Genomic DNA, 17,104 nt, shown 5'->3' on the forward strand with positions numbered 1-17,104 from the left:
CCCACCATTCTCTCAGGAGGCTGCAGTGGCACTCCAATTTACAGCCTCGCACTAAAATTTGTGTAGCTTGTAATTTTTCTTACTTATTTCTTATTTGGCTACATCTTTATTCCTCATTTCTCTGTGATAGTGGTAAAGGCTGTAAAATACTTGAAGGTATGTTTCTTTTGGAAATATGCTTTAAAAATCATTTTAGTAAAAGCCTCCACTATTTTCTTTTGTACTTGATGACTGCTTTATCTGGTCGAGACCATTCATCCAATAGGAGTGTTCATTACATTTGAGAGCACAAGTACCTGTCTGTAAGAGTGTTGGGGAACCACTTATGTGATGCTTCCATGTCCACTCAAACCATTCGACATGTGCAACATCTGAAGAAACATTGTGTCATGTCTGTGATCCATGTAAAGATAAAAAAGATTAAAACATTTATAAAATCGTCAAGTATGGTGACACTCTTAATTCTGGTATAATAACTAAATTCAATAAATCGTTGCTTACAGCTAGCAGGAAACACTATAGTTTTGTACAAATCTGACATAGAAAATTTCTGTAACAACAAATTTTTTGTGAATGTCACTGTTTTCCAAGGTACTCCATTGTTTGGACATGACATTATATGTAGAAATTGTATACTTACCTAATAGTAACGCATTCGGGAGGACGACGGTTCAATCCTGCGTCCGGCCATCCTGATTTAGGTTTTCCGTGATTTCCCTAAATCGCTCCGGGCAAATGCCGGGATGGTTCCTTTCAAAGGGCACGGCCGACTTCCTTCCCCGTCCTTCCCTAATCCTATGAGACCGATGACCTCGCTGTCTGGTCTCCTTCCCCAAACCACCCAACCAACCTATTAGTAGTATACATTTTCTTTCTTTGGAAGATTTCTTTCCTTGTAAATATGACACCATATCCATCTTCTTTAGGGAATAAACCGGGCACAGCAGTAGTTTATTTTCCAATATTTTGACTGCCATCTTCAGTGTGAGTGGTAGTACGTCCAGAAAGAAAAACAGGAAGGGAAGACGGACTATGCTACAGGTTCAGACAAACCACTAAACGAAAAATGGGCACTTACTTATCATGTTTCAGGAGGTGCTGATCCATTGTTGCCCTTCTCAGATGCCACATATCCTCGTCGATTGGTGACATGGTCGGGGTTGTAGGGCGTGGCTGGGTAGAAGAAGGTGGCTATTTTTAGCAATCTTCCTCTTTATTGTTGGCTCTTCCAATACATTTTCTGGTAGCTCAGCCCCACCGCTTGTGTCATGGTGGAGATGTGCCGATGCGCGCAGCTTGGGGAAAGCGACGCTGTGCTCGGTCATCGGCTGCGCAGGTGGTAGGAGGTTAGCACCACAAGGCCCGGCCCAGCTCACCTCCTACAGACGCTGTGGCTCGTGACGACGCTGGGAGTCGCCGGTGCAGCAGCGGGCAACGCCCTCTGGCTGCTGGTTCTCGGGGACAGCGACATTGATGACAGTGACGTAACAGCGACCAAACACCCAATTGGTCGAACTGACGCCGATGCCCACCTCTGATGCCCTTAAATAGTGCAGACCACTGCTGAATCCCCTGGTTACACGGCGCCGTGTTTATTAGAACGTACTCGATGAGTTGGCTAATGCAACCATGCCACACACGGCCCGCGGCCCACGTCATTCTGCTAATGCTGCATTCTGTCTGTTGATGGCTCTCGCGCATGTACACACATACCGACGCTCATTGCAAACTGAGTCACCTGCATAATGCGCCGGCCAGCTTACATCTGCTGTGTGCCGTGAGGCTGGCGCATTGCGCACTAAAACACAGTAAATCACAATTTCGCACCATATTTCCTAAAAATAACCCCTTGTCCTCTACAATACCTCTCTTGTATGAAAAGAATTCGTCCCCAAATTCAACCAAAAAGTCAAAACAACTATAGTTCACTTCAAAAACCCCACAAAATGCGATTGATTCACTATTTACACTGTGTTCATTCACTTCTATCCTCAGTCTAATCTTTCTTCATCAACATTACTCAGTGTTCTGCTGCAGTGCCTCACAACTGTTCAGTGATTTCGTCTGGACCCTTAGGTTAAAGGTTGGAAGGGGCGGGATTTGGCTTACCTTCCTCTTGAGCCGATAGTACACTAAACCTACGACAAAGATAAAAATGCAGGTGGCGGTGGTTGATGATCCAATAACTAGTAAGTGTTGCTTATGCTCATTACGGTGCTCATGCACTCGTTGAAGAAGATGTTCCATAGTTATATGTCCATCCTGAGCTGCTAGCATCCGGTCCAAAGAGGGGAGCAAAGTTTGGGTCTAACGTACTATTCAAAAGAGTGAGATTTTCTTTCGTGACGAATTGTACAGGTTGGTCGGGTACATAGATCAATGTGCGTGTTAGGTTCCTGATTGTACCTCCAGTAATCACGGCTGGTAAACAGAAAGTTGGCCCTGAAATATCACACTGTGTACTGTTAATTAACAGTCCCTGTCCCTGCAATTCTATTCTTTGCGTACTCCCTTGCTTACCCTGCTCGTAACAAACGCAAATAACGACTGTGTTTTCCATTGCTGAAAATATCCAATGTGGACGCACTTGCTGAAAGATCTGCACCGTGCCTGCTATTATTTCATTAGGGCACTCCGCGACTGGTTCTTGAGAGCGGAATAGAGAATACTCACAAGATTTGAGAACAGTGTGTAACAATTTCACGGGGCAGATGGTAACTGGACCTGTTCGACAACACAGCAAGTCTTGTGGAGTGGGGAACTGTTACGTGCCACTAACAGTATTTCCTGTACGGTTATAGTATGAATTTCTGCAAAATTTCCCACATCACTGAATACGGATGCAAGGCGTAACATTCAAATTTACAATCCTTACATGTTAATTGTATTATGATATGAATTCTCAGCAGGGTACCTGTCTGCACACATGTAACATTGCCCATTTTGTAGTACAGAGATAAGTGTTCGTCTGTCAGTAGCTCCAGGGATGCGGGCGATTCCGATTGAACTTTCCGTAATCCTTCCCGTAGCTGTTCCGAAGGTAACAACACTGGGTTTAGGTGGCTGCGCATTGCATGCAACAAAGCCTCCTGTAGTTCCGTGGCTTCTATGCGTGCTTCCGTAATACTATCAGCAAGAAAACGGAGCAGCATAGCGATACTTGGTTATACCCAAGTCGTGATTGGTTGTGTCGGCTGTGGTCTTAATGTGGGACATCAAGGTCGCGACCAAAGCTCGCAATTGGCGCGTATTGTTAACTAAATCTTACTCCAAACTCTCTAATTGGGTTGTGTGAAGATCTAGCTTTCCCTGCTTGCTATTCACATTATCCTGTACCTGCTACAGCGTTTCAATAATACTTTTAATATCTTCCGCGTGATCGGTCCCAAAACCAGTTTTTAGGATACGGCCACCCATATCTAACCATCCTCTTTTCCTACAGAGGTGCGGGATTAACCCTGCAGTTTGCCGCAACTGAGATTGTAAGCATACAAAAGCTGATCGTAGTAGCTGATATTCCCCCTGTGTGTCATTAAACCTTAACTGATTAGCCACCATGGAATGAAGTTCATTAAATATATCGTCTAATTTACTGATTTCGTCTTCAACCGCCCAAATATTACAGTCCACCCTTAAGGTCCATTGATGTCCAGACATAATTACGTCCGCTTGTCGCGAGAACAAAACACCACTTGATATAGGACGTACCTTCAAGGCTTCAGCTAAGTTGCAACAGCAAATCAGAATAACTATGCTGAGAGATAGTGTACACCTTCCCTCTTCAGCGCAACCCATGACGCTGGAACTGCTGGTCTTACCAGAACGTCAGGCCTTCTGAGAAACAAAAGAAAAACAACTCACATTAGGTCTTCCTTTTTGCGCGTGGCCTAAGAGCATAGTAGCATGTGTGATCGCTTCCGCAATTAACTTAGTTCTCTTGTTTTTCTACTCCTTTCTTATTCTTTTTCTTAGATTCATCTTTCTCTCCACTAGAAGTTACAGCAGACAATGAAGGAAGTTCCTCAAAATTCCCCTTGAAAGGCCTAATTCGGCTCACATGCACAGTAGTTGGGCGAACTGGAAGCTGTAATTTTACATTCTCTGGCGATGTCATCTCGATCGCCTGGAAAGGACCTTGATAGCGGGATACAAGGTTCTTCGTTTTGCCTTTCGCACATACTGATTAGTCATCATCACTCATTGTCCTACATGATATTTGGGTAAAGCCGCCTTTCTATTGTGAATTTTGTCCTGTCTCTCTAACGCTTTAGTGTTCATTTTTTTCAGCTTCCGCCAGATTGTTTTCAACTTTGTGGATAAATCCTTAACAGCCGAAATATCGGTTCCTGGTGGGGTCTTGAGCAATTCAAACGGAGATGGCATCTTCCTACTGAACAGTACTTCTCACGGAGACAATCCTGTACTTTCATGCACTTTTGAGTTACATGCCGCGGTTACAAACGCCAGTAGGGTATCCCAATTGTTGTGTTGCGAATTTACATAATAATTTAACATCTTAGCTATTGTACGATGAACTCTCTCGGTCCAACCATTAGGCTGCGGGTGTAGCGCACTCATTCTCAATTCCTTTAGATGCAACAACTTGCTTAACTGTTTCATCAAATTGGACATAAAGTTTGACCCTTGATCTGTAATTATAGTTTCAGGTGTTCCGAATTTCAATATCCATTGATGTACCATGGCGTGAGCCACTGTTTCAGCTCGCTGGTCCGGAATAGCTGTGATAGACACAGCGCGAAAAATGATCTATTATTGTTAAAACATAGCGATTACCCGCTGGTGTTTGCACAAACGGTTTCAAGACGTCAAAGCCAAGTAATTGAAAAGTTCTATCCGCTTCCAGTAGTCGTTGCAACACAATTTTGTGATGACTCAATTCTGCCTGTTGAGCACACAGAATGCAATTCTATACGTACTGATTGACATCTTGCCTATGCATTGACCACCAATAACTCTGTGCTACCCTCCTTTCCGTTGCTCTTCGACGTGAATGACCAGAAAACATTGAATAATTTGTTTGCCTTAACATTTCGCTACGCCATTTTTCTGGTACAACTATGCGTGGACCGTTCCTAGTTTTACGGGACAATATCTCGTCTTCCACGACGAACTGTCGCTGTGAGGTAAATCGTTGACAATCTGTGTCGGCGGTTTTACCTCCTCCCATTCGTTCTCATTTATTCCTGTGCATTCCATGGTGCATACTTTACGACTCAGACCATCCGCGTTTCCGTGTGATTTACCCGGTCGATGAATCACTTCAAAATCGTACTCACTAAGACGCAAAGCCCACTTAGTTAATCTACTCATTGGGTCTTTAAGCCCCAACAACTACTTAAGTGCTGCATGGTCAGTAATCACGTTGAATCGTCGTCCATACAAATAACGCCGTAAATAGGTTATTCCGAAAATTAATGCTAATAACTCCTCACTCAGTTGTTGAGTAATTTTTTTCTGCGTTGTTTAGCTGTCTGGAAGCATATGCTATTGGGTGTTCCTGCCCACCATCTATTTCCTGAGATAATACAATACCCAAAGCAAAATTGCTAGAGTCACAAATTAATATAAACTGTTTACTAAAATCTGCAAAAGCCAAAACTGGACTAGATGTTAACAAATTTTTTAACTTTTGAAAAGCCTCTTTGCATTCTGTTGACCAGTGAAATTTTGCTCCCTTATTCAACAACTGTGTGAGGGGCCTTGTAATTTCCGCAAATTTTGGAATACCTCTTGTAAAAATTGGCGAGACCTAAATAAAGCTGCAACTCTTTTACTTTTGTAAGTGTCGGAAAATTTGTTACCGCCTCTACAAGTTTTGTATCCGTGCGTACACCCTCATGTCCTGTAATACGACCTAAATAGCGGACTTCTTGCAACAAAAAATGAGATTTTTCCATATGAAGAATTAACCGCGCTGCTTTCAGACGATCGAAATCTTCGCTCAAACGGCGCACATGTTGTTCCACGTCCTTTGAGAAAACAATTATGTCGTCAAAATATACCATACACTGATTAGGTTTCAGCCCTCGTAACACGCTATCTAGTAACCGCTGGAAGGTTGCTGGAGCATTTTTGAGTCCGAAAGGCATTCGCCGATACTGAAAATGACCTGTAGGTGTTGAAAAAGCTGTCTTCGGTCGGACTTCCAGGGCGACCTCCAACTGGTGGTACCCGCTTCGAAGATCCAAGGTCGTGAAGTACCGACACCAACCCAAATTATCCAGAGTTTCAGTGATATTGGGCATTGGGTATGCATCAGATACAGTTTTTTGATACAGGAAACGATAATCACAACAAAAACGATATGCCTTGCCCCCATCAAGTGATTTTTTAACCACTATTACAAAAGGAGCAGACCAGGGACTACTACTGGTTTGTATTATCCCATCCCTAAGCTGTTGATTAATAAATTCTTCCATGACAGGCTGTAAACTTTTAGGAACACGATGTGGACGTTTATACACTGGTGCTTCATTCCCAGTGGGAATGTAATGCTGAACTAACGGTGTGGCAGACAGTGGACCATGAGAATTAAATAACTCTTTATATTCTGTCGAAAGGTTCTCCATGATTTGTCTGTCTTGCCCTTCTAAATGTGCTACGTTACCCCTCAGTGCGGATCAACAGACAGATTGTCCTGGTATTGTGTAATCTGCTGCGAAATCCTTATTCAGTTCATCTTCCCCTATTATCTCCAGATTCGCTATTACATACCCCATGCTAACTGCACCTCTTCAAGGTCACAATTATCGATACTGACAGGCACAACCTTTTTTCCTTCTATCTCCCGCACGTAGGACACGCTACGGTGCATAAAACGCTTCATTTTATCCAGCGGCTCATTCTCAGACAAAGGTTCAACAACACACAACGAATTTATCAGCACGCTAGCTCCAACATCTGCTCAGATTATTTTCCCTGTACCCTTCGGTATAGTATCCCGCGAGTTAACCCTAAGGGACCTTGTACGCAGTTTAGGTGGCCCACCCACCGTCTGGGCGGTTCCTTGCAACAGTAAAGGTTTTTCGGCCACAGATCCTAGGCGAAATTGTATTCCGTCCAGTTCTACTGTAGGCCGTTCCAGGTTAACTTTTGGGTGATGCGCAACCAGGAAATCCAGTCCGAGTATGACATCATAGCTGCTGCCAACAACTGCAAGAACTTCTACCTTGACCTGGAAGTTCCTCATTTCCACTCAGAAGTTTAACACCGCTGATCCGAGTGACTTCACCTGTCCCCCACCCACGCCACTTAACGCCCAGCATGGTGGTATTAATTCTACTTTACCGAGTACATTTCTACTCGCCACGGATACCTGAGACCCAGTATCCAATAAAAATTTGCACGGTCTGCCCCTCACTAAGCCGGTCAGAAGAAAGACTGCCACTGATTCTGCACTAGCATTAATCCTTACCGGGGTTGTTGCATAGTGGACACACCACCCCCTGGCCCAATTAACTGAGGGGGGTGGGGCCCATCTTGCGGTTTACCTATCATCTTTCTGCCAGGACCCATTGCAGTTACGCTCCTGATGACTCCAACGTTTGCATTTCCTGCACTGCACTTCCTTGCAATTGAATCTAATGTGTCCTATGCAACCACATCTGAAACAATTTATTTCTGCATTAAACACTGCTTTCCTGTCTCACGTCTTTGTTACTGCTTCAACTTCCTCTAACGCCACAGCGATTCCGACTGCCTCATTGCGAGTCTTAGGGAATTCCATCGTAATCTTGCTGGAGGTTTTGTGTTGTATTCCCCGCAAAAATGCGTCTAGTGCCCTCTGCTCAGCTTCCTGCAGAATGGCTTCATTAATCTTATCAGAATCCGTTAGCTCATAGGTATTAACATTAATTTTTCAAATTCGATCAACAAAAGCTTCTATTGATTCCCCATTCCTTTGATACATTCTATTCAATTGTTCCCGATAGTATCTAGACGTATTTTTCCTTCGATACCTTTTCAGCAACCCTTTTTTGAATACTTCAAATGTCCGAACATCCCTTAATTCTTCATGGCATGTAATGTATGCTCTGGCATCACCAGTTACTTTCAACTTAGCCACATGCAGAAGTGTTTCTACACCCCAATTTCCCAATTTAGTGGCCGTCCTAAGGTTCTCAAACAAAATCATAACATGCTCCCCAGCTTTTTCTGAGAGACGGGTGACCAAAGACGCAGCGTTAGTGTCAAGAATTACTGCATTAACAGGAAACCGATCCTTGCTCACTTCTTTAGACGGAGCAAGCTCTATCTCTAGTTCTGACACTCGCTCAAGTAGCTGCTGAATAGCCACCTTGGCTGACACAGACTCCTCCATCACTACCAGCTATCGAATCAAGACTACAGTAAGCCCAGAAAGAAGAACAGGAAAGGAAGACTTACTATGCTACAGGTTCAGACAAACCACCAAACGAAAAATAGGCACTTACTTGTCATGTTTCAGCAGTTGCTGATCCATTGTTGCCCTTCTCATGTTCCACTTATCCTCGTCGATTACCAGCCACAATTTCCTCCAAATCCAGGGAGGAGACCACTACTGTCACCAATTGTAACAGGAGTGTGTGATGCGCAGGTTGCCCAACTGACACTACTTGTAATAGGATGACTGGAGCGGGTGACGTGGTCGGGGTTGTAGGGTGCAGCTGGGTAGAAGAAGGTGGCTGTTTTTATCAATCTTTCTCTTTATTGTTGGTTCTTCCAATACATTTTCCGGTAGCTCAGCCCCACCGCTCATGTCGTGGTGGAGACACGCAGATGCACGCAGCCCGGGGAACGTGATGCCATGCTCAGTCAGCGGCTGTGCAGGCAGTAGGAGGTTAGCAGCACGAGGCCCGACCCAGCTCGCCTGCTACAGACGCTGCGTCTCGTGACAACGCCGGGAGTCGCCAGTGCAGCAGCGGGCAACGCCCTCCGCCGGCAGGTCCTTAGGGACAGCATCACTGACGACGACGATGTAACAGTGACCGTACGCCTAATCGGTCGAACCGATGCCGACGCCCAACTCTGATGCCCTTAAATAGTGCAGACCGCTGCTGAATCCGCCGGTTACACGGCGCCGTGTTTTTTAGAACGTCCTCGATGAGTTGGCTAACGCAACCGTGCCACATGTGGCCCACGCCTGCGTCATTCTGCTAATGCTGCATTCTGGCTGTTGATGGCTGCCATGCATGCACACACATATCGACACTTGATGCAAAACTGTGTCACCTACATAATGTGCCGGCTAGCCTTCATCTGCCATCTGCCGTGAGGCTGGCGCATCGCACACTGAAGCACACTAAATCACAATTTTGCACGATAGTTCCTAAAAATAACCCCTTGTCCCCTACAATATGTAGAAATTGCTGACTGTATACTTACCTATTAGTAGTATACATTTTCTTTCTTTCGAAAATTCTTTCCTTGTAAATATGACACCATATCCATCTTCTTTTGGGCCTGGACCTGGTACAGCAGTATTTATTTTCAAATAATTTGACTGCCATCTTCAGTGCGAGTGGTAGGTTGCATAAAAACCAATTGCCACGCAATTTGGTACACATGCGAACCTTCAGATAAGTTGATCACAGATTTTGATGGGTCTTAGATGTTTTGCAGAGGGCTCTACCATGAGTACCTGGTTAGCGGCCTTTTACGCAGCAGTCCCTAGTTCATGGTGAAATAGATGTTGAAGTATTGTGCGTATTTTCTATACCAGTAACGTTACTCATCTTTTGACTAAGTGGTCATAGTGCAGCAGATAAGGTTTCTGGCTGTCAGGCTAGCGGTATGGGTTCTAATTTTGTTTATAACCTTTTTTTCAGTGTCGTTGTACAGAATATCATTAAATAGTGTGTGTCGTCCATATTACTCAAAAATAGTCATTTTCGCTGTAGCAATTTTATTAATAAATTAATCATGACAGCAGACTTTCTTGAAATGTTTATTTCGTTTATTACAGCATAGTTTGCAGAATCGTTTTATTCGCTACCTCTTGCATTACTTGCTGTGCTACAACAGGATTTGGGATGGCGCCTGTCATAGAAGCAATCTAAACATAAATTTGTAGAACACCACATACCTGTAATGAAAGCTGCTGCTGTGAAAGCACTCAGATTTTTTTGAAGCAATACTGGAAAATACAGTTCACTTGAATTAAAAATGATTGTACTTTCTTCTATCAACTTCGATGACAACCACGCATATTTGATCATTCTTGTGGTAGCTGAAGAACTAAATTGACGCAGAATAATCGGATGTATTTTTATGGAGTTTTCTCTCAAAGTGATTTTTCTATTAGTCTGGAGCATTTTGAATTTTTTTCGTAAAACTTTTAACCTGCTTAGAAAATAAACATCATGAGGTTTGAAAAGTGTTGTACATTTGCGTGGGATGATTTTAAAGTAGAGAAGCTTCCTTTTTTTTTCGTCTACAAAGATTTGATAGTAAAGCATCTGATCAGTCTACTTTCCCCATGATGCAATAACGTTTTTTTTTTTTTTTTAACTTTTCGTCAGCGCTTTCGTGAACTCCTTGATTTCGCGCAGGACAGAATTGTATTTTTTAAATTTATGAACCAAGAGGTTAACTGCTTTTTGAAAAATCTGACCAAATATCTCAAATTGTTCTAGCATACATAAGAAAATGTACGGAAATATCTTTCCTGATGAAGTTACAGTACACTGTCCTAATCTTTTTTCAGATGGGTTTCGCTTCTTGTTATGCAAGGGTTCTGTTGTATGTCAAATGGTCATGGCAGCCGTTTTCATCGGTATAATTACATAATCGAGGTCAAAATTGAAGATCAGTACTTTCATCTGTATGTGGAATCCTTCCACAACTGCCAATACTCTGTCCCTCGTTGCGAATTCTTTGGAGCTGTCTAAATATTAGGAATTTCAACCACAAACGGAATATACATTTGAAGATAATATGCTATAATCATGTGCTAACTACGACGAAATTGACTATTTTTGAAACATTTTTCATGCCATATACTGTTTAGTGTTGCTCTGTACAGTGACAGTTAAGGGCGAAAAAGTACATGGACAGCGTCTGAACCCATCACATCATTCTGGAAGCCACTAACCCTAACCATTGTGTCACGCTTGCTTGATCGAAATGATACTCTCACATGTGTAGGAGTTATGCAAAGAAACTTCAACATCCAGTATCTTGAAACTAGGGGCAGTCGTATGAAAAGGTGCTAGGCATGTCTTCAAGAGAGGTCGCTCTATAATGTACCTTAAACTCATCAAAACTCGTAGTTAAGAATCTGATCGTCCTGTTGTCAGTAGAGAGACATACATTATATACATGATATTTATTTAACACAGTGGTGTATTCCATATGTTACATTATGTGGTATTCATGTACTTGTAAATGAATTGCTGGTCGCTGTTAATTGAAATGCAGAGGCAGAATAACAGTATATGTCATCGTTACTGTAGAGTTCATGTCCTTCGACAACTTCTTCTGTGCTGGAAGCTAAACATGACTCTCTCAAATCTCAGGTTTCCAAGAAATGATGTAGACGAATTCTTTGCTCATAATCAGTATGTTGATCGATTCAGTACAGTAGTGGAACATCTCATGCAGTCTCTTGTAACAAATTAGCTGTTTCATTACATGTCCTCAATACAGTTTCATCTGAGAGTAATTGACGTTAATTCTCCCCCGAATGACTGCTAACAGAATGACAGCAAAAATGCTGCAACTGTCCTCACGACTTTATTACGATTGTCACACCAGCTCTTCCTCCACGACGTGCGCTATATCTGCAAGGAAGGCCCCGACGATATGGAATAAACCTTCCAGTCACCTGATAGCGTGAAGAATAATAAGAGTCATTCTGACTTGTAGATGTGCTGCATTCATCGAAACCCAGATTACATGCACAGAAAGGAAACAAAGACGTAATATTACCTGTGGTGGTTCTCCATTTGCAATTTAAACTGTGTTAATAACTTAATTCTGAAAAATTTCGTAGATAATTTATTTCAGTTGCTAAATAATATGAGTATTTTAGAATAGTTTACCTTTCATAAAACGTAAGTCTCAGAAAGGAACCCACCTTCCTGTGACCAGAATAATGTCCAATGTTATATGAATCAAAGTGACTGTTGAAATTGGTACAGCTAATAAATATGTTTTATTAAATTATGTGTGTACTACTTCTAATTGTATTGACAGAATTATATACCAACAATGAAACCTAGTTAATTTAAGTATTGGGAAATAATGTGTGAACAAATATATCAGTCAACCAGCAATTAAATGTCGCAATTAGGCTGTATGTAACACAAGTAATGGCTAATTATATTTTTTAAGCTATGAAGTGTTAATGTGAGGGGTATTGTAGCTGTCGATTTTCTGTTAATGACGCTACCTGTGTTAAATTTAACCCAAATCCTACTTGGACCTTCTTCTAACCACACATTGTCATATAAGTAGCACTTTTTTCGTTTTCAAGCAGCTGCAACATCTGCACAGGCATTTCTAGTGCAACAAGAATTCCTTGTTCCATTACTCTGTAAAGTTTTTTATCAATTGCCAGTGACAAAGGTGGCATCGTTTATAGTAATCGAAGAAAAGTTGTTCATAAGTTTCAGTGACATTTGTTTTCTGGGAGGTAGGATGGCTAAGAAGATATTATCACATATCCCAAAATATCTGTGAACAACGAAAAGAGGAACTTCAAATTAAGTGTCCTACACACACACACACACACACACACACACACACCAGCATGGCTTCAGGAGTACAGCTGTAGATGTCGAAGTTCGGAATGTATGCACTTTGAGTTACATGGTCCCTATCATGTAACTTCTTACATCTGTAGCAATGATGGTGGTTTGTGTTTTCTTGATATTTTTGTGGTAACATAGCTATTAGTGGATCTACATACATATTACTTCTTCAGAACTATCTCTCCCAAATTTACAAGCTTATGGGACATAAAATATGTGCATTCTGGGGATTTTTTTGGCACATTTGGCGCCCTAGCATATGTTAGTATAATTTTCTCTTCCGTAGCTATGTTCTTGTAATATTTCTAAGACTTTTTTCCATTTTTCTCCAGTAATAACTTCGTTGGCGTGGAGGACGACAACAGTACTGGAGACAGTGGCAGTTCTGTTACCAAAGTTTCCATGGCCTCTGGAACAGGCAACAGGACACAAAGCACCACCAGGCTGGAAGCGTTCTGTGGGAATAAAACCAGTACAAGGCATCTAGTGTACAGTAGTGACATCAGAAGTAAATTTTTGCATTCTTGCAATGTGTGTCACAAAACATTCACTACAAGTTTTGGTTTGAAAGTACATTCTCCTGTGCACACTGGTGAACGCCCCTATATCTGTGGCGTGTGCAACAAGACTTTCAAGTTAAGTGGTCATTTGAAACGACACATACAGCTGCATACTGGTGAACGCCCCTACAGCTGTGCCGTTTGTAATAAGTCATTTGTAACAAATTCCGACCTGAAAAAGCATTCAGAACTGCATACCGGCGAACGTCCATACAGCTGTTGTGTTTGTAACAAGACGTTCGCATCTAATAGCTACTTGGTGAAGCATGCTAATCGGCACACTGGTGAACGCCCATATGGCTGTGGCGTGTGCAACAAGACATTCAAGCACAGCGATCATCTGAAGCGACATTCACAGCAGCACACTGGCGAACGCCCCTACAGTTGTAGTGTTTGCAACAAGACATTCACACAAAGTGGAAGTCTGAAGCAGCATTCGATGCTCCACACCGGTGAACGCCCCTACACTTGTGATGTATGTGGCAAGTCATTCAGGAAGCAGTCCGACCGAAAACAACATTCCAGACTACACACTGGTGAACGTTTGTACAACTGTAGTATGTGTCCAAAGACATTTTCGCGGCGCTGGAGTCTCAAGGAACACTTGCGGCTTCATGCTGTGAGAGATCATACAGTTGCAGCATTTGTCGAAACTAATACAAACTTAACCGCAGCTTGAGGAAACACCTACTTCTTCGTGAAAGTGATTGCCCATCTATAGTTGCGATGTGTGTGAAGAGATTTGCAAGCAGCTGCAGACTGGAGAGGCACACACTTCTTCACTCAGGAAAGGTCTCAAACTATAGTTGTCAGTGCAAAGTACCGAATATTACTGTTGCTGTGACTTGTGTCTTTAGAAGTTTAAGAGCAGAAGCGTCTTTCCTGAGATTATGAAATCTTATGTCTGTGTCGACAATTGTGGCTGTTTGTGCTGTAACAGTTAAGTGTGGCTGGGGAGCTGCTTACAGAGACACATTTATGCTTGCATAATAGTTGAAATGCAACACCAGTGTCATCAAAATAATTATAAGTATTGATTCAAATGGCTCGTAGCACTATGGGACGTAACATCTGAGGTCATCAGTCCCCTAGAACTTAGAACTACTTAAACCTAACTAACCTAAGGACATCACAAACATCCATGCCCGAGGTAGGATTTGAACCTGCGACCGTAGCGGTGGTGCGGATCCAGATTGAGGTGCCTAGAACTGCTCGGCTACTCCGGCTGGCTAATTATAAGTATCAGATGAATTAAATGTGTCATGGGGATTGTTAAGGTGTTGCAGTAAATTGTTGGAATGATGAAAAAGCCTTACAGAAACCTCAAATGTAATTATAATAAAATATCTATCACATATAAATAATAGCCTTTAAGTGGGTTGATGTCAGGTGGTCAGTAAAATGATACAGCAGGGATAGTGCGTAGAAAGAATGACTCTCAACATGCCTTTGTATATTACCCAGTTCCTGCAACTGCACTATTGTAACCATTATGAGACATTAAAGCTGGGAAAGTAATATGTATTGGAATATGAGATCTTTGAATTTTGAGTAGGTGCTGAATTCCATCTGTCCTAAAGTTAATGTTTCTAATGGCTGCAAAACTCTTTATTAGTGTGAAATTTACTGCTTATATGTCACAGTAGTATTAAACTATTATTGTTACCATGTCGCTGATAGTTGTTTAACTATACTCTGTCACTATTGTGGGTTTATGGATTCATATTAGTAGGTTGTAAGCATGCAACAATTTCAGTAACATGATGGTGTGTTTGCATTGCTCTTGGTGTTTATATTAAAATGGAAATAATTATTATAAAAATATATGTTTGCAGTGTTAATGGCCGTTCCATGGTTTGAAGTTGAGCAGTTATTTACATATGAATGTATCCAGGAATAAAGTAGCATACTAGTAACTGCGATGTACATAACATAAAGATCTCATGTGATTTTATTACTTATTATGGAGTGTAGACTGGAAGGGGGTATTACCTCTCACTACCATTCAAGAACGAAAACCTGAGAGAAATATCAACCAAATTTATGATGGAATTTTTCTGACCATCATTTGTTCCTCGCTGTTTGCTTGTCATTTGAAAGATCTTCATGCAGTATCTGTTCGATGGTTGTAAAAGTTTTTATCCACTACACCAGGATAGAGGTAGCGCCCTTTATGGTAGTCAAAGCAATGTCTCCCATTTCTATCTGTGACTGGTGACTAATGACAAGTAGGGCAGTAATGGAAAGAGTGTCATACCACATCCCAACATGTCAATGAGCTTCAACAATGAGATTGTCTGAATGTAACTTCATATTTTATGCAATAGATTACAGTTGCTCCTAACAGTTAAGCTGTACACCTGGTGGTTTCCTTAAGTTTCACTTCAAAAAACGTCACTATTGGTGGATGTGTTCCTAATTTATAATGTATATTTCAGAGAATGTCTTATGCAGTACATTTGTGGAGAGCTTCCAAGGCACTTTTGTGACCCACGTGTGAGACCACATAATTTTTCATTTTCATGATCATATTGTATCACATTACTAGTCAACCACAATATTATTGCAGCTGGGAGTAAGGGCGCTTTGGTCGGATTTTCGTGAGTTTTGTTGTGATGTTCCACAAGGAGATGCTCTAATACCTGACAGTATATGCACAACTGTCTGAAAGCATTCACAGTGCTATGTGTATTCATTAGTCACCACTGCACGTTATTTACTCTAACATCATTGCATGTTTCTGATAACTGCTGTGGGAGGCCAAGTGCAATACAGTCGTGATTGGCTAGTACATTGACCAGCATTATCTCACTTTTTGCTGCTCTGTCCTCTTTTGCATGGCGTACAATTCTCGTAGTAATGGCACTGGTGGTTTGGTTACACTTCACCACCAAGTAGGAAGAGTGTATGTCAACGTAAGTATTTCATTTGCAAAAAGAAGTCTGCATATGTAAGGGACCTGAGGGAGACCGCACATGCATGCACGCATGCGCCTCCCCCCCTCCCCCACACACACATGAACAGTTAGACATTTATGCATTCTTGTGGTGCCTGTCACAAAAATCCACAAAGCTCAGTAGTTGGAAAGTGTTCATTCAATGGACACTACTGAATGACCACACAGCTGTGACATTTGCAACCAGATTTTCACACAAAGTACAAGGGGCAGCCAAAATGTAATGCCTCCTATTTTTTATTTCCTTAAATAAGGCTTGTTAGTGAAAAAAATTTGAATTTGGCACTATTTCGCGAACCTTCTCCAATCCACTGCAATAGTAATTTTCTGCATAAACAGATGCCATTACTGCAAGCGCTTTCAAAATGACTGTTATCGTTTTTTTTTCTCAGGCAGCATTCTGTGATAGAATTCTTGAATGCAGAAAGTGAAACAACCATTAATATTCATGAAAGACTGAAAAATGTGTGTGGCGATGCAACACTGGATGTCAGCACAGTTAGGTAATAAGATCATTACTGTATCGGAGATCATTACTGTATCAAACTTTCATGGCAAACACCATCGTCTGACGAAACACAGAGTGGTGGGCTGGTGTGACTGCAGTGACACTTAACAACATTCAGCGAGTCAACGACATAATTCGTGGTGACCGCCAGGCAACTGCAGGTGATTTTTCTCGCGTTATCTCTCTCAGTAAAGGTAGCACAATGACGATTATTTAAGGGCACCACACCGTGGTTCGGGTCGAAAAAAATTGATTTTCGGTTTTCATCATATTTCGATGCATTAAGGTTTTAAGTACTCTGCAAAGTATTTTGCTGAAAAAAATTTTT

At 41.9% G+C, this 17,104-nt stretch overlaps 1 protein-coding gene across 1 annotated transcript in view; it reads left to right on the plus strand.

Moving 5' to 3' along the window:
* The window catches only part of LOC126210653 (zinc finger protein 501-like), a 401,685-nt gene extending 386,751 nt beyond the window's left edge, over window positions 1-14,934 (plus strand). The window contains exon 8 of the mRNA XM_049939982.1: window positions 13,085-14,934. Coding sequence (XP_049795939.1) covers window positions 13,085-13,991 — 907 coding nt within the window. The 3' untranslated portion in view covers window positions 13,992-14,934. The remainder of the gene's footprint in view (window positions 1-13,084) is intronic.
* The last annotated feature ends 2,170 nt before the right edge of the window (window positions 14,935-17,104 follow it).

Source organism: Schistocerca nitens, chromosome 10 (genome assembly GCF_023898315.1).
Source record: "Schistocerca nitens isolate TAMUIC-IGC-003100 chromosome 10, iqSchNite1.1, whole genome shotgun sequence".
NCBI lineage: Eukaryota > Metazoa > Arthropoda > Insecta > Orthoptera > Acrididae > Schistocerca > Schistocerca nitens.